This window comes from Dermacentor andersoni, chromosome 5 (genome assembly GCF_023375885.2).
Source record: "Dermacentor andersoni chromosome 5, qqDerAnde1_hic_scaffold, whole genome shotgun sequence".
Taxonomy (NCBI): Eukaryota; Metazoa; Arthropoda; class Arachnida; order Ixodida; family Ixodidae; genus Dermacentor; species Dermacentor andersoni.
This window is the reverse complement of record NC_092818.1, coordinates 46,192,531-46,210,712: the sequence shown is the minus strand read 5'-3', so window position 1 is coordinate 46,210,712 and position 18,182 is coordinate 46,192,531. Positions and strand designations below refer to the sequence as shown.

General features: G+C 47.2%; 1 protein-coding gene across 1 annotated transcript in view; it reads left to right on the top strand.

The window, feature by feature from the left end:
- Nucleotides 1-18,182, top strand: part of Tap42 (immunoglobulin binding protein Tap42) — a 73,189-nt gene that overhangs the window by 40,039 nt on the left and 14,968 nt on the right. The window contains exons 7-8 of the mRNA XM_072288172.1: nucleotides 11,055-11,143; nucleotides 13,384-13,541. Of these exons, the coding sequence (XP_072144273.1) occupies nucleotides 11,055-11,143; nucleotides 13,384-13,541 (247 nt within the window). The remainder of the gene's footprint in view (nucleotides 1-11,054; nucleotides 11,144-13,383; nucleotides 13,542-18,182) is intronic.

The window sequence follows — 18,182 nt, the reverse complement described above, 5'->3', positions numbered from 1 at the left end:
TGCCGTTCCGTTCTTCTGATGCTAGGCCGTGAAGAAACAAGATCAAGACTGCGATTCGGCCTAGTTGGAACAAATTCATCTTAAAACTTATTGTGCGCAACAAACAGGGACGATGAATAGAAGAAACACAAGGACGAGCGCTTTCTAACAACTGGTTTTTATTTTTGAAGAACCACCTGCTTATATACCCACAGATCTGCGCAATCAAGTCAAACATAGCAGGCCTATAGCGCATATAGTACACACAGATCTGCGCGATCAAGTCAAAAGAGCACATCTACAGTACATATACCACTTGTGATAAAAAACAAAGACGTGGAACAAAGCCACCCGGTCAACATAAGAACAGCAAGGTGCATGAAACATCCACTTACGATAAAATGCGTTAAAGATGCGATGATAGAAGTGAATTTTCTTTATCCAACAATGAAACCGATGGATGGCTGATGCATTTTTCTTTTTGTTTTTCAATCCAGTGTGCTTCCACAATTTCCCTCACGGTTTGATTCCTATTCCTATACAAAATGATGGTGCTACTAAGACAGGGGGAGCAATCATGTTCATGGCAATGCATTGCCAAATGCGTGCTAGGGCGACCTTTCAGACTGGACAAGTGTTCCCTTAACCTGGTGTTAATGCATCTCCCAGTCTGCCCTACGTACACATGACCACACGTCATAGGGATCTGATATATAACGTTCATCGCGCAATCAACAAATTGGTTCTTGCGCGGATGTTTGACACTACATTCTTTCTTTGCATCATCCTTACTTTCGAACTTATTTTTAACCTTAGAGCACACACTACCTATTTTGTTTTTCGCTGAAAATACCACATTTACTGCATAACTACCAGCCACCTTCTTAAGTCTGTGTGAAAGGCCGTGCACATACGGAATCACTGAAATCTTGGAAGCTACATCCTTTTGCCTTTGATTCTTTTTGCATTGTCCTTTATCCTGTTTAAGTTTCTTCATTAGCCTATCGCACGACGCCAGCATCACAGCGAGCGGGTACCCAGCCTTTCTCAACCTATGAACTTGCTCAAAAAATGCACTCTTTACTGTGTGGTGACATGAATTCAACAACGCTGACCGGAAACACGAAATGACTATGCCATTCTTCACAAGCCTGGAATGGTTTGAGGCATAATTCATTAGCGGTTTTCCAGCTCGGGGTGAAAATGACCAACATACATGTTCCGGTAGGAATTCTAACTTGACATCAAGAAATTGTAGCTTGTTATCTACCGGTACTTCAGAAGTAAACGTTAAACCCTTGCCCTGAGAATTGAAGGCTTCTACAACCCTATTCCTGAAAGCACCCTTGTCTACATGACAGCCTAAAATCAAGTAATCATCGACGTATCTGTATACCTTATTTACTACACCTTCTAAATCGTTGGCCAACTCTCTGTCTATGCTTCCCAAAAAAATGCTACTTAGGATGGGAGCTACCTTTGACCCGATGCACACACCCTTTGCCTGTATATACGTTTCACCACAGAACCCTACATGTGTATTCGCTAAATAAAAATGCAGAAGTTCAAGAAAGGATTCAATGGCCATTCCGCACGTGTTGCGGAAAGACACCTTGTCATTCTCATTAGTTATGCAATCTTTTACACTGCACATTAGGGGCCCATGCGGTAAGGAGTAGTAGAGATCTTGAACATCTATGCTGAATCCCCAGCTGCAGCTAGTCTTATCTGATGCGAGAAAATTCACAAGGCCATCCGAGTTTTTCAATAAGTACGGATCCTGTACTTCTAAGGAACTCAACATATTTTGCAGGAACTCAGCGACCATAACCTGCCAACACCCTCGCTCGGACACAATTGGCCTAAACGGAATTTCTTGTTTGTGGGTTTTTGCTGTAAAAAATATCTCCAATTTCATTCCTTTTGAGTTCTTTACATGTGACGCAAGCTTTTCTTGGTCACATTTCTTCAATAACTCCACCGCCTTCTTTTTTACGTTATCTACACTCACGTCACATTTCTTAAAGCACTTATTCACCGCTAGGAAAGCCTTTTCTAAGTAACAATCATTTGGTAAAACAACCAGAAAGCCTTCCTTGTCTGCTTGAACAACACTCAGATTATTCTCAACCAAATACTTAGCAGTCCTATCAACATTGGGTCTGGATCCATCGCTTACCGAAGCTTTGGCGACCACGTCCACACATTCCACCACACATCGTTCTTTTTCTTTCTCTTGTACATTCCTGGCAATGTCCCTTGTAAGTGCTAACCTGTCGACGATGTCGATCCTTGGTTCCACGCAGAACTTCGGCCCCAACTTGAGTACCTGCTGATGCCGTGCTTCCACCGTTGCACCCCCTAGTAATAGAAGGCGTCCTTCTGGCACTTCTCTTTTCTTCTTCTTCGGCAATTTTCGACGAACATCGTTCCATATAGCCTCAGTCACAATATTTGTCTGTCTGCACCAGTCCCGAAAAGCCTTCACGTTGAAAAGACCATCGGAAGCAGACGAACAGGCCACCTTGAGACATTCTTTGAAATGCCTAACCTGTCTCCGGCTCTCTGACCTCAAGATCTTGATCATTCTTCTCCCGTGTCCTGCAGACGGGGGCAACCATCCGGTCACCAGCAACACTTCATCAGGGCATTCCCCAAGTTTCAGGAACCAGCTTAACACCCGTGCTCTGCACTCACAGACCGCGATAATAGGGACTAATAGGGACTACAGCTTATACAACCCAGCAGTTCTGGTCCCTATTATCGCGGTCTGTGAGTGCGGAGCAGTTCCCATTCTTTTTTTCACGTGATTCAAACACTCTTGTTTGTGTATGGGTATGAAACCATGCACCTTCTCTTCACTGAGGGCAATATAAGTGCAGCTATCCCCATCACAAAGGACATTTGTGTAACGGAGCTGGTGTTTCGGAAGAGACCGCTGAAACATGGTTTTTGCCGTAATTATTTCCATTTGCCCTGCACTTGCCTCGATGTTTCTTTGGCAGTGTGGTCGGTGTTCTTCATGCCACTCTGAATAAATACTGTCTCCAGGCTTGGGGCCAAGAGGACATCCATGGCAATAATTGGAGAGGACACAGTGGTCCAAGACAAGGCCAGAATATAATTCAATAACACAGCCAACACCAATGTGACATGTGTGGCTCCTTGTCATCCAAGTGCCATCATAGATCACATCAATGTTGCCTGGGGCGCATCCAAGTTCTCTGTAGATCTTGTGCACCCTTCTGTGAACTTTCGGACTCTATTGTCATGGCTGCTGAGGCAGTGGCAGGGTGAGTATGCCTACGGTGCAGCCTTGCATAGGATTTGTGATGCAGTTCTTGATGGGAAATGTCCATGTGGGAGAAAACACCATTCAATGTGGCTTTCGTTTTGCCTACTGAGTGCACAGCTCGCAGTGCACGAACATTCACTTCAAAAGGGTTGATCTTCTGAGTGCCAGCACATCTTGGGGATGACCACCTTTTGCTTGTCACCCCACAGTCGTCACACAACAGTTCCATTTTAGTCGCAAGCCCAAGACATGGCCCAGTTTCAACGCGAATTGTTGTTTTCCCCCCACTGATTGCAGCTTGCTCCAGAGAGCAGCTTGTTTAAGAGTGCTTTATATACAATGAAAAATGATGACTCGGGAATCACGTTGTCGGCACACTCTCCTTTATTCAAAAGCTGAAATTTCCTCTTTGTTGCAGAGGTAGATGACAGCGCATTCAAGACATCCGCTCTTGTCTCTGCTCGTTTCGCAGTCTCTTCATTTGTGAAAATTGTAGCTGAAATCCGCAGCTGAATATTTGACGCGACGTCTGCTCTCGCCGATGTCGCATTGCCGTCACGACCATGCGCAGGTGTGCCTTCACCACCGCACACGGGCGCATCGTCACCACAGCCCACGGTCACGTCCTCACCACAGCCCACGGTCGCGTCCTCAACACAGCCCACAGTCACGTCATCACCAGCGCACGCGGTCGCATCGTCAGCACTGCACGCAGACGCGCTTTCCCGATCACCCGCCTGCTCCGGTCGCACCTCGTCGACACGAGCGGCGGCATCCGCTTCCACGGGTAGTTTTCGCTTTCTGTTCCACGCCTTTTGTCATTTTCAGTACACGTGGGCCGTTCGGAACTTGCTTCCTTTGGGGCTCATCACAGAACACACGCGTTGGGGTAGTTCGGCTGCCATGATGGTCAAGCACAATGAACGGAACGAGCAAGGCGCTGCTGCGCCAATGCGCACGAGTGTGTTTCACGGGCAATTCAAATGTACAACAGCCAATAGGAGCACTCCATGTTCCCCACGTGACTACTGCGCCCAATCGCGATGCCGCTTTTACCTCTTTTTCGCTTGCGTTTGCTGGTTTTATTTTTCAGTGGAGAAATGTGGTGCTGCAGCTGTGTTGAGCTCCGATCTCTCCTCTTTATGATGATATCAAGATGGCGGCGCTGCGTCATTGGATAGCTGAGCTATCTGCGGTGCGACGACGCCTTCCAAAGACCGATTATTTTGCAATTTTTGATGACTGTGCTCTAGGAAAGGGCTGTTTTCTCGATTTCTACCGCATATGTTGTTGTAATATTTCACCACGAGGTAAAAGAAGGTCTGAGAATCGTGAAAAAAAAAATAAATCGGAAAAAAAAATCTTTAACCATTTTTTTTTATTTATTTATTTAGAACATACTGCAGGCCTACAGTAGGCCCAAGCAGGAGGGGCGAATACATAATATATGCAAAAAGAACAGGATTAGCAAAATTGAAAAATGTTAAGTACAAGTTGTAACAAAATACAGCAATAAATACAAGGCTCAGATGCAAAATACAAAAAGTAAACGTAGAAATAAATGGCTCTCAAATTGAATGCTGTGTAGAAAACATTGAGTCAAAAGAATCAGCTCTGGTTAATAGGTCTGGCGGACACCTGTTCCACTCCTCAATGGTGCGTGGAAAAAATGAGTATTTAAAGGCGTTAATCCTAGCACTGTAAGGGGTTAATGATTGTGCATGATGATTTCGTGTTTGGCGCGTAGTGTTAGGTTTAAGGAAGGGGTCTGCATTCATAGACAGTTTATGGTTTTTTAGTAAGAAAAGTAGTTTGTCTTTGAATTTTCCGGCGCAGCTGTAATGCTTCAATACCGTGAGTTCGCATGAGGGTCGTTGGTGAGTCAGTTACACGATACTTTGAAAAAATAAAACGGACGGCTTTGCGTTGAATCATTTCAAGGGCCTCGATGTTACGTTTAGTGTAGGGATCCCAGACGGTGCACGCATATTCTAGTGATGGCCTTATTATTGAAAAGTAGGTTAATTTTTTAAGTTCAGGTGGGGCAAGTTTTAGTTTATGTCTAAGAAAGCAGAGTTTACGAAAGGCTGAGGAGCATACGTTTGATACATGTTTATTCCAGCTAAGGTTTTTCGTTATTGTAACTCCTATATACTTGTACTCGCTGACTTCGGTCAGAAGGTGAGATGAAATATTGTAAGGAAATGAGAAGGAAGCCTTTTTGTTAGTTATCGTCATGTATACTGTTTTCTCTAAATTTAGCTTCATGTCCCATTTATTACACCATGTATGTATGTTCTGAAGATTGGAGTTTAGTAAAACTTGATCATCTTGGCAAGTAATTTGGTGAAATAAAACGCAGTCATCTGCAAATAATCTAATTTGAACAGGGGTAGTTATAACGTTTGTAATGTCATTGATATATATCAATAAGAGGAGAGGTCTGAGGACGCTTCCCTGTGGGACGCCTGAAGTGACCGGCAGGTGGTTTGAATAGCAATCATCAATACAAACAAATTGTGTGCGGTGAGAAAGGTATGAGGAAATCCAACGAATTATGAAATTAGGAAGACCAATAAGTTCAAGTTTGTAAATTAGTTTGGCATGAGAAATAACATCAAAGGCTTTGCTGAAGTCTAAAAAAATAACAACCATTTGACCAGCGCTATTTAGTACACTTGCAAAAGTATGAATGACAGAAGTTAGCTGAGTGACAGTGGAAAAGCCTTTTCGAAACCCGTGCTGATGGGGGGTAAGTTCCTTGTTATCGTTTAGAAATGTAGTTATGTAGTTAGCTATGATATGCTCAGCAAGTTTGCAACATGTGGAAGTTATTGATATGGGACGATAATTAGCAATCAAGGCAGGATCACCCTTTTTCAGCACGGGCACAATCCGCGCTTTCCTCCAGTCGGAAGGAATGTTTCCTGTTTCAAATGATTTGCGGAAAATAACAACCAGGAACTCTGTGATGGCTTCTGCATAACGGCGCAAAAAAATATTTGGTATCCCGTCAGGTCCAGCGGACGCTTTAGTTTTGAGGTTGAGTAGCATGGAGAATACGCCAGATGAAGAAACAATGTCGGGGGTCGAGTTGGGAGACATGGTACTGGGTTGAACAAATAAACCATGATGGGAAAACACACTCTGAAAATACTTATTGAATGCCTCAGAGATTTGCGATTTATCAGCAAGCTGCACACCTTGACATGAAATGCGCGTAATTGTTTTTTTCTTTTTCGATAAAAATTTCCAGAACTTATGTGGTGAGTCACGAAGAAAATTTGGCAGGCTATACTGAAAGTAATATTGTTTAGCCTGGCGCAAAGCGCTTGTGAAGTTAGCCTGATGTATTTTAACTATATTTTGACAGGCACCCCCACGCTTCAGTCGTTTGATTTTTCTTTTCAAATGTATTATTTCTCGCGTGATCTAAGGAGTTTTTTTACACATTTTCTTTGTTCTATTAGGAATGTAGTTATCAATGCAGTACGTACAGATTTCTTTAAATTTCTTCCAGAGTTCATCAACATTAGTTCCTCGAAACATGTCAAGGTGTAAGCTGAAGTAGTTAAACACACTTTCATCATTAGCTCTGGAGAAGTTTTTCATGGAAATAATTTTTGCTGGTTCACTGTTGACATTTTGTTGAATTGGACAAGTAAAAACCACCATGCAGTGATCAGATAACCCAGTTTCAACTGAAACAGTAAAACGTTCTGTTTCTTGGCTGAGAAAGACGAGGTCGAGAATAGATGCAGCTTCACCGTGTATGCGCGTTGGGTGCTTAACTCCTTGTTGCAAATTATGAATCGGAATAATATCACACATGTATGAAGCATTTATGTCATTGTTTGTACTAGGGAAGGGACTATTCCAGTCAATATTTGGGAGATTAAAATCACCGACAAGGTATATTTTATCACGGCGAAATTTAGACATGTGATCGGCCAGATCACATTTAATATTGAGGTGGTGAATCAGGTGGTCTGTATACAGCAAAAAGCACAAACGATCTACCCCCGTACGACAGTTTTAAAGTCACACTTTCATGGTTAGCTATTTGCCGCAACATGTGTGCCTCTGTGTTTTGATTCACCAGGACTGCAACTCCCCCTCCACGTGTTGCTCTATCACGGCGAAAAACTTGATAAGAGCGGGGGAAAACAGTTTCATCATCAATATCATCTCTCAGCCAAGTCTCGGTTATAACTACGGCGTGTGGATTGTGAATCAACAAGATAGCCTCCAAATCCTCCGATTTATTTACAACACTACGTGCATTTATATTAAGTAAGCGAAATTCCTTAACACGAGGTTGTGAAAGTCAGTCTTTGCTTTGATAACTGTTTTTATCACCGAGTTGAACTCTGCTGTTATCGCTGTCATCCCAGGTGTAAAGCATTTTTTCGATTCGCAGCTTGTCATTTATCAAGGTAACTTTTTTCCCTTCATCCCTTTCTGTTTTTGCGCTGTCCCACAGTAATTTACGCTTCCTAAGTGTGTTTCGTGAATAATCGTTCTGTATTGAAATATTACTGCCTTTTAGTTTCTTGCAGTTTTTAAAGAGTTCTTGCTTTTCGTTATAGTCCTGGAAGAACACAATTACAGGGCGGTTTGTTGCCTTTTTGCCCAGCCTGTGTATTCTGCCCACAGAACTGCAAGATACATTAAGCTTTTCTGCAAAAACTTCAGTTAGAACCTTCTTTTTCAAGTCAGCCTCAGATTCCCCGGGTTCCTCTTTTACTCCAAAAACAATAAGGTTTGAGCGGCGGCTCCTGTCTTCTAAATCAGTTATTTTCGACTGGAGTTCATATATTGTTTGTTCTAGAGTGTCAATCCTGTTTGTCTGCTTCTCCAAGGCTGTAAACCTTAGTCTCATATCATTCATGAGTTTTTCCATATTGCTCTGTTGCTCTCTCAAAGCAGTCACTTCAGTGGCTAGGCCTTTTTGCCCTTTAAGTAATTCTTTCAGCATTTCACTAGTATCCGGACCGGGATTAGTTTCAACGTCTCCACATAGGAGCAGTTTGCACATACAAAAAGCATTGTAGGCAATTTCAACGAACTGCTGTGGGCACGGCAGGACCAGAAGACAGCGGCAATCACTTTTAACAGAACAGTAATCGGTACTAACCTGCACAAGGCAGAAGAGAAGCTTGTGAGACCACATGCCTACGCTGGTCCCGCCGCGCCCACTGAAGACAAATTCCTGTTGACGTTCTTTTAAAGGCGATTCAGACAAGGTCACATGGTGGCTAGGTGGTGTTCCAGGCTTGATGTCACGCGGGAATGGACAATCAAAAAGAAGAGGCTCCAAAGGTGACGGTGCAGCCAGAGAACACATGTCGATTGCTGATCCATTTACTGCAGTCGTTGATGCGGCAGAACTGGGCAAGAAAACCTGCACAAGGCAGAAGAGAAGCTTGTGAGACCACATGCCTACGCTGGTCCCGCCGCGCCCACTGAAGACAAATTCCTGTTGACGTTCTTTTAAAGGCGATTCAGACAAGGTCACGTGGTGGCTAGGTGGCGTTCCAGGCTTGATGTCACGCGGGAATGGACAATCAAAAAGAAGAGGCTCCAAAGGTGACGGTGCAGCCAGAGAACACGTGTCGATTGCTGATCCATTTACTGCAGTCGTTGATGCGGCAGAACTGGGCAAGAAAACCTGCACAAGGCAGAAGAGAAGTTTGTGAGACCACATGCCTACGCTGGTCCCGCCGCGCCCACTCTTTGACCACTTCAATTGCCGTGTCCCCCCTTAAGTTCGCTCCCAATCCATGGCGTGAACATGGCTGGGCAGCAAAGCTAGCCAAGTACAGAAAACAAAACGCACTTGACTGGGACACAGTCCAAAGGAGTGCACGAAACAAAATACGTTTGTTTGCAATTTATGATTGAGCATACTTCTTAGTTATTTATCTTAATGAAACTTGGAAGGACTATAGTTTTACCCTAGCAGACAAACATGGGGCTGTCTGTTTCCCTTCTGTAGAAGCCCATGTATTGACAGCAGAGGGGAATTCCACAACTTTTACAACTTCACTGTGAATTGCCAAATTAGGAAAGTAAGTGAAACTCTGCTAATGATAGAGTTGTCTTAGCGGCCAATTGTCAAGCATTTTTTGGGGCTAGTTTTGATAAAACAAGCGTTGCAGCTGTTTTCTGCAGAGCATTCTCAATAATGTTGGCTTTGCTGCAAGGCGTTTTTGTTCACTACGTGGACTTTAACCAGTCCAGATGCTCCCTCCCCCTACGCTTGCACACATGCGGCTCAATCATAGGGGGGGCTAGAGGTCAACAGCTTCGCTGTAAAAACATAAAAATGCACGCCAATCATTTGTTCGTGCTAACAGTGTTGCAGTCTATGTACAGAGAAGAAATAGGTCGAGCAAAGTTCAAGGTTCTTCTTCATTCACTTCGGTACCCACCTTGCAGTGCACACTGATTCGGCATGGGATGAGTCGCAGACAGACTTGCAGATAATGGACAGACGACACATGGAGAAACAGAAGAACTTGATTTGTATCACACTTCAATAGCTGTACAGTAACAGAAACAGAACTAACAAAAGCTTCACACTCGGCTACCAAAGCTGAGTAAACACTTAACACTTGAGCTCAACGCTCACACTTCACGACTTCCCATAAGCCAGGGTTGTCTAATTCGCTGCTCAAAGCCTCACCTAAAAACCGAATAACATGCAGCACGCCGAGTGCACTCTTATATAATATGGCTCGAAAATTCTAGCTATGGGTGGCAGCGATGAGAAAGGGACTTGGTGCCACAGTGTGCACTAAGTTGCTTCTCTCTCCCCTTTGTGTCCTTCAAAGAGCTTGAGTCTTCGTGAACCGTCTGTCCGTGTGCACGCTGTGTCAAGGTCGTCAGGGAGTAGGGCCTGGGCCTTGCTCTGTGACGCGGTTGCGGGTACACGGGCCTTCATGTTTGTGCGAGAAAATTGTAATCTTTCTCTTTCTCTGACAGATGCACCGAAAACGCCTGGCATTACCCATAGCAGCATTACAGGTTGCTTTCAGCTACAATGTTGGCATACCTTTCAGTGAGCAGAGCAGAAGTGACGTCATTCACAGAATATGCAGCCGTCACTTGTCAAGTCTGCAGTTTTAATGGCCACGTTGATTCCAAATATCAATGACGCACTCGATTTTTTGTCCCGTGGTGGTTGCGACTCTGATAGTTGGCGGCAGATTTCAATTCAATTTCAATTGCTCTGGTTGACAAAGTTAAACCTCGATATAACAAAGTTGGTAAAATCGGCAATTTGCTTCGTTATGCCAAAACTTTGCTTATTGAAATTCAACCTTTTATGCAAATAAGCAAACTAGCCAGGCGTCATTTTGAAGGAGCTACAACGCCACATTTTCCACATTGCATTATTTGTTGCTTCATGAAAACTTGCAGTTATGTGCAGAAAAGTGCCGTGAACAAAAATGAAGGTACTGAAAATGCTGTTTTCGGACTAAAATGGTGTTGAATCATAGTGCCTATGCCAGTTACAGTGTCTTTTAACTTTTGTGCATTTTGAAGGGCGAGTCCACATACAACGAACAACTGATACAACGACCACTTTTCGTGGAATTATTAAGTTAGTTATAAACGGGTTCATCAGTATAAAAAAAATATTTCTAGAGGCATGTGCAATTGCACCCTCTTGGGAAAACATTCTTCACTTTGCAATGATTATAGCAGTCTGAATAGATTTTGAATTTTCAGTTCTTGATTAATTGTTTATTATTAATTTTTGTTTCATGCTCAGAGGAGAAGCCAATCCTTCAGTATATGGCCAAAATGAAGGCGCAGGGAAAGCCGACGCACGAGGCCTCAACACAGCGCCAGCCCAATAAGGTGTGTCTATATCTTGTTCCACGGTCAATAGTGGCTTCTGAACTTGTTATGTGAATCAAATGAATGTTAAATCTCTTCTTGTGGTATGTGTGCACATATTGGCGATAGGTGGCTGTATGGCTGTGGTGTTCTGCTGTTGGGCACAAGGTTGCCAGTGCAGCTTCACGACCGTGGTAACCATATTCTGATAGGGGTAGAATGAATAAAAGTTTTTGTGGAGTTTTAGGTGCAAATTAAAGATCTCTGGGTGTTAATCGTATAATGTTCTGTAGGAAACATTCAACATCAAGAAAAACAAATGACAAATATTTTCAGAAATGTTATTATCACCAATGCTAATTGCATAATTTGTCGGCCACATGCTGTAGGTGAATATGGCTCTCCCTGAAGTTTCACAAATGTCCGTGTGTCACACTGGGCTGAGGTTAGCCCTGTGCGTTCTATATTTAAAGGCTGCTGCCTAATGCCTATCACCGGCATAGGGTGGCACAAAGATCATCTTCAAATAATCTGTGGCCACACTTCACACCTTTCTGATTGCTTAAGTCTGAAGAACCACGTGCTACTTAGAATGCATTGAGTTTTTAGCATTTCATGAGAAAAACCTTTCATTCATAGCACAAAGCTCTAATGGGATTTTTTTTTTCATTTTTCCCATACTTTTGTCATTCAAATACCTGTAATATATAAAATCCTCACTTCATTTAAAAAATCGGGCAAGAAAAGGTTAAAAATTAATCCAGGGTGCTCAACTACATTACCTTTCACAGCCTGTGTGTTACTCTGGGACAGTGAAGCCAATCGGTGAAACAAAGAACCAAGCAGGCAATCAGTACATCAGTCTTAAATTTTATTAAACTGCAGCTTCCTTTGCAGACCCTCCCATATTTTGCTGACTGGGGCAGCTGCTTCTGTTGTCTTGCCGAATAACTCGCACACGGGACATCACTTGTATAACGAATTATCTTTCATGTAGCCCTGTCTGTACTACTCCTACGTATGCAGCAGTGGTCAGCTTTGTTCCCTGTGGAAATGCAGAAGGAAATTACAAATGGTACTTGAGTATCTTCAGTGCAAGAAATTTAGTAGAGCCTCGTTGATACAATTCAGTATCGTACGGTCTCCTGGAGCCAACATTCGTGATGAATGCAAGAGGAATGACCCAATACAGTTGTGCTTCTTTTTTGCTTGTTGATATGTTCCTGAAAACAAAATCTTTCAACGCCAACATTCCATACATCCCCGAATTGCGATCATATTGTCAATTTGGCTTCGATGAACTTCGGTTTCTCAGACACGTCATCAGTGCTGAAGGCGTTCGGCCAGATCCTGAAAAGACAGCAGCTGCTGCGAGGTTCCCGTCAGTGCGACGTTTTTTGGGTTTATGCTTTTGCTTCCGGGTCATTAATGCAAACAAGAAAAGATGCAAGGTATGCACAATCTAGAGCAGTAGGCGCTCACCATGGCAGCTTCCCACGCAGTACTCACCCGCCTGTTTCGCATCATAATGCCGGCACGCAGTCAGTCTCATCCTCCGGTACTAGCAAATTTACGGGTCGTCGCAAGTTGTATTCACAGCTGTTGCCACCAACCCTATCACGATAGGCATATTCACTCATCTTGATGTATGACTTAGCGTGTGGCATATTGTTGTTCGAAGTGTACCGCACGCTTTTAATAAGCGACAACCCAAACGCACCACCGTTTACTGCTGCAGGCAGTGTGAAGTGAACATCGCGTTTTGGTCTGGTGGTATCACATTGTGGTGTCACCCACTAGCTCGATTTTGTTCCAGTTTGACGTTGCCGTCTTAAAAGGCTACGCAATAGGAAAACAACAAAACATGCGCACCTCGGGCCGCTCAGGCCTCGTCAGGAGGACGTGCATCGGCGTCTCTTGCTAAGTTCGCATCAATTTAAGGAGCACAAACGTAAGCTTGCCAAAGCTGCAAGTGTGTCTCGGGCTGCTCAGGCTCCACCAGTTTGGTGTGTGTCGGCAACTTGTGCCTGCGACGCTGCACGTGACTCTTCAACTTGCGCAGACGTCGACTGTAGTTGAGTGCAACATTTTTTAGGGACTGCAGGTCGTGAGTTTTTCTGGTTAGTTCGTTCTTTCTCGAGCTTCTTTTTTGCAAAAAGTACGAATGAGGTTCCACTGTGCGTGACTTTAAGCGCATAATTGTTTTACTAAATTCTGGTTGCATGGATTGCATCATTATGTGAGGCCATCTCTGCTTGCAGCCACTGCGGCCCTTCATCATCACCCGCAACGAGTTCCAGAAGCAGGTCTACGGTGTTGGTTACCCGAGCATTCCGAGCATGACGGTAGACGAATTCTACGCCAAGCGCTACCCCGAGCATTCCCAACAGGAGTCTTCTAGTGGGGCAGCCGTCAAACCGTAAGCACAACCATTCCCCGCTTTGCCGGTTTCAACCACGAGAAATTTCAGACAAGCCCATCCGGATGAAGTACTGCATATACTCCCATAATGAAGCGCCTTTCTCCCCCCAAAAAATCGAAGCAAAGTTGGGCGGTGCAATTATTATGCCAGATAAATTTTATAAGAACCTCTTCAAAACAGCAAAAATTTATAAGTAAGATGGTAATGATTTGAAAATGCATTAGGTAATTTTGCATTAAAGATGCACCTATACAGCTAAACCTTGATATAATGAAATTCTCGATATAACAAAGTATTTTACTTCTTATAACCACTAGTCCATGGAATACCATGTATTTAGAACCTCAGTATAATGCAGTGTGTTTATGTGATTTCAATGTATCGAAATTTCACGTCCGCCGCAAACGAATGCCGAGACAATAAATTAAAATTTCCGTGGACACAAATGGTCAAATGATTGGATTACGAGTGGCTGCTTGCAAATGCACCTTTCAGATCACATGCAGCTTGACAAGAGCGACCACCGAAGTGGAGCCGCATCATGTTCCATACAAAGTCCAAAAAAGTGTGATAAAATCTTATCGCGCCTCGTGTGCTCTGTGCTTTAAGTGTGAGTGAAAGTGTGTGAGGGTGACACAGGAAAGATAGTGGCTTCATGAGTGCCACTGAAAGAGGGGGAAGGGAATGAGAGAGAAGGAGATTCTTGATGATGGGGAGGAAAGGTTGGGGTAAAGTGCAGCGCAGTAACTGTCTCTCAGCAGAGGACACCTCAACCGCGCTGCACAGGGGGTAGGGAATGAAAGTAGGGGGAGAGAAAGAGCACCAGAAACAGCAGCACGCCGCGGAAATGGGATGGAGCTAAAGGCGGTTGGCGAGGCCGACAGCCTCGGCGAATGTCAGGAGCGCACGTAGAAGTGTCCTGTGTCGTGAAGGGCAGCCCGAGGGGTGCAGGAGTTCAGTCACGGTGTCGCACGGCAGGCCGTGCCCCCGGTAAACACGGGCAAGGGACGCGCGCGCGAGCGAAAAGTTGGGGCACTCACATAGCAGGTGCTGGAGTGTCTCGATCGCGCCGCAGTCGCCGCAAAGGGGAGAGGGGGCTCCACGCAGTCGATGCCGCCGCTCGGCGGGCCACACAGAACCGGCACGAAGGGCGAGGAGGAAGGCGCGCTCGCGCCTAGTGAATCCGGTCTGCGGGAGATAACGCGGTGGGCGCCCCTGCGCAACTCGGTCGTCGGGATGGCGGAGCGCGAGCTCCCGTCTGAAGTGGAGTCGCGCTGTATCTAGCGAGCTCACCCGGTCTGTCAGCGCGGTCGACGGGTCGTGTGCGCGCCTGGCCAGCTGGTCCACCGTCTCGTTGCCCGCGACTCCGACGTGCGAGGGGATCCACTGCAGGCGTAGGTTGCAACGCCCCTGCAGTGCGTGCAGACGGACGGCAAGGCGCTGTGCAAGGGGCGGCGCGCGCTCGTCGAGTAGCAGCTGTTGCAGCGCGGACCTCGAGTCGCAGAGAATCGCCGCGCTGGTGATGTGCGGCGACTCCTCGAGGATGTCCGCAGCGAGGTGAAGTCCAGCTAGCTCCGCCGTGGTAGAGGAAGCCCGGTAGTAGAGCCGGCACTGCTTCGTGATGCCAAGTTCGGGAGCAACACAGGCGGCAGCCGCCGAGCCGTCGCTGAGGACGGAGCCATCGGCATACAAGTGCGTCATTCCTCCCAGGTCGTCCTCGATCCTGGCAGCAGCCTCCTGCTGTACAGCGCAGAGAGGCGTGCGATGTTTGGAGCGGACGCCCGGGAGGTCGAGACACACGTGAAGTGGCGTGCGCTGGTGTGGCGGTGGCCAGGTCGGCGGTACGGGCGGAGGGTCGACCACCAGGCTGTCATACAGTTCGCACACTGTTCCCACTCGTGACTGGGGCAGGCAACGGATGAGGGACAGGATGGGTCCTGCGTCCGGGGCACAGGAGAGGCGCTCGAGGTGACCGAGGGCACGCAGGTCAGCCGTCAAAGAGACGGGCCACGCGCCGGTTTCCGCGAGCGTCTCCGCAACCCGCGATGAGCGAGGGAGGCCGTGGCACATGCGAAGCACTCGGCGGTGGTCGCTGTCGATGAGCTTCCACAGCCGGGCACTGACACGACACAGTGGTAGCGCGTACAACACTTTCGGCAGTGCCACCGCAGAGTAGAGCGCCGCCGCGAACGAGGCAGGGCAGCCGTCGCCACAGGCGAGAAGGCCGCGCACCGCACTCTCCACTCGGCGCATCTCAGCGCGCAGCCGGCGCACAGCAGCGAACCACGTGAGGCGGTTGTCTATCGTGAGCCCCAGGTACCGCACTGTCGGGCGCCAGGGCAGGGGCACTCCTTCGACGAGCACGCAGCCGGTGCGGCGGCGAACACCGCAGGGGCGGATCAGGATAGCCTCGGATTTCGTCGACGACAGCCGCAAGCCAATGGCGCGCAGGAAGTTCGCGACGCCGTCCAGAGCCTCCTGAAGCCGGTAGCGCATCTCCCCCGTCGCAGAGGTCGGCCCGTGCACGAGAAGCGCGATGTCGTCTGCGTAGAGCACAGCACGCACAGGGAAGCGGCCCGTTTTGGGAATGCACTCGATGATGGGCGTGAGGGCAAGGTTGAACAAAAACGGGCTCAACACGCTTCCCTGAGGCACACCGCAGCTCACAGGACGGGGCGAGCCGACCGTGCCCCCGACTCGGACAGCTGATGATCTCCCGGCGAGGAAGGCCTCGATGTAAGCAAGGAGCCTGCCCTCCACAACGAGCGCCCGCATGGCCGAGAGGATGGTGTCGTGAGGGAGGCAGTCGAATGCGCTCTGGACATCGAGGAGCAGCAAGAATGCAGTCTCCCTGTCGAGCCTGGCCTGCTCGAGGGTGCCGACGACGACAGCGATGCAGTCCGCCGTGGAGCGGCGAGCGCGGAAGCCGCACTGCTCGGGAGGTAGGGCACCGCGGGCATCCGCAATCCACTGGAGCCGGGACAGAGCCATCGCCTCCATCGTCTTGCCCGGGATAGACGTGAGGGAGATCGGCCGGTATGAGGCAGGGCTGTGAGGTGGCTTGCCGCGTTTCAGCACGGGGACGATTACAGCATGTCGCCACGAATCCGGGAGGGAGCCGCTGTGCAGGACGTCGTTGTAAGCGTCGAGCAGGAGGCGGCGCTGCGGCTCGTCCAGGTTTCGCAGCATCTGCAGCGTGATCCCGTCCGCCCCAGGCGCGCTGCGGCGGCGCCGGCCGCGCGACAGGGCCCGCTGCAGCTCGTGATGAGTGAAGTCACTCTCGCACAGGCTTGTGATTGCCTGTGCGTGGTTTGTGTGGGGAAGGGAATGAGCTCGCGGTAACGTGATCAAGCGCATGTAAAGGGGCGGAGCAGAGGTGGGAGGGAGGGTAAATTTGCGCATGTCTCAATTTCTGGCGCGCGTCTCGGCCGTGGCTGCTTACGTCTGTAAGCATGGCTGAGCCCACAGCCATGCTGGGTATGCAAAGAGTGGGTGTGCCGAGATGGCGTAACGTCATGTAAGCTGTCTTACTGTGTGTGGAGGTTGCGTAATCTCGAGTTTCAGTGACCCGTTTGAGCAAGAGTCAGCCAAAGCATTTGCTCCCCGCTGTCGGCGCTTTTCCTGATGGTGTCGTTCCAGTGCAGGTGACACTATCAGCTGTAGGGGTGGAGTGCACGCGAAAGTGTGGCTGGCTTCGCTTAATTTGTACCGCTGATGCGAAGATATCGTCGATGTGGCATGAAATTGTATCATTTGTCACCGACTCCAAAATTCATCAAAATAACGTATAATGGTTTCCAGCAGGTACGGATGCGAGCACAAGTAAGTAGAAACGGACAGAACAATGCTGGACAATGCGTTCGTACCTGCTGGAAACCATTATACGTTCACCATGCACCAACTGGCCCAGCAAACTACTCATCAAAATAAATTGTTTCTTCATTCAAGTTTGTGTTCTTCGATTGCGAAATAATTCAGAAAAGTCTGCGGCCCCTTTCCTTGTAAGAAAAATCGATTGGCGGCTGCACTTATTTGCATACAAAGTGAATTTCAAGACAACGAAATTTCGATATAACGAAGCAAATTGCCGATTTTACCGACTTAGTTATGTCGAGGTTTAACTGTACTACACCAATCCCTCGTTAACTTGAAGTTGTAAAAACCGGGGTTATTTCCGGGGTGATTGCTCTCAAGCAAACGCGTTGCTATCCGTCGAGTCTCCACTGTGACGGTGGTGAGCGACCATTGTTTCTTTTACTCGTCCGCTGGCCAAAAGGCGTCCAAAACTCTGCCAGGCCAAAATCCACTTGGCCAGAGAAAAAGGAGTGCACACCGTGCGCCGCGCGGTGGTCAGGGAAACACGAAAAGAACGCATGCGCTCTGGCTGTCTCTGGCAGCCTGCGGGTAGCGAGAACAAGAAAATTGAAGGCGCTCAGTATGTCCTTACGAATAAAAGTCAAAGTAGAAAAGAGAATGTAGTTACTTTTCTGGCTTTAGTGTCTTGGCATGGATGCTTTGATGCAGGTGAAAAAAGTGTTCTTTTTCATGACATAATGGTACAAATGAACCATCACAATGCTTCGTATCATCAGAACTCTGTTTGCTTTGTCTACTTGTCTGACAGTGTGTTGATTTGGC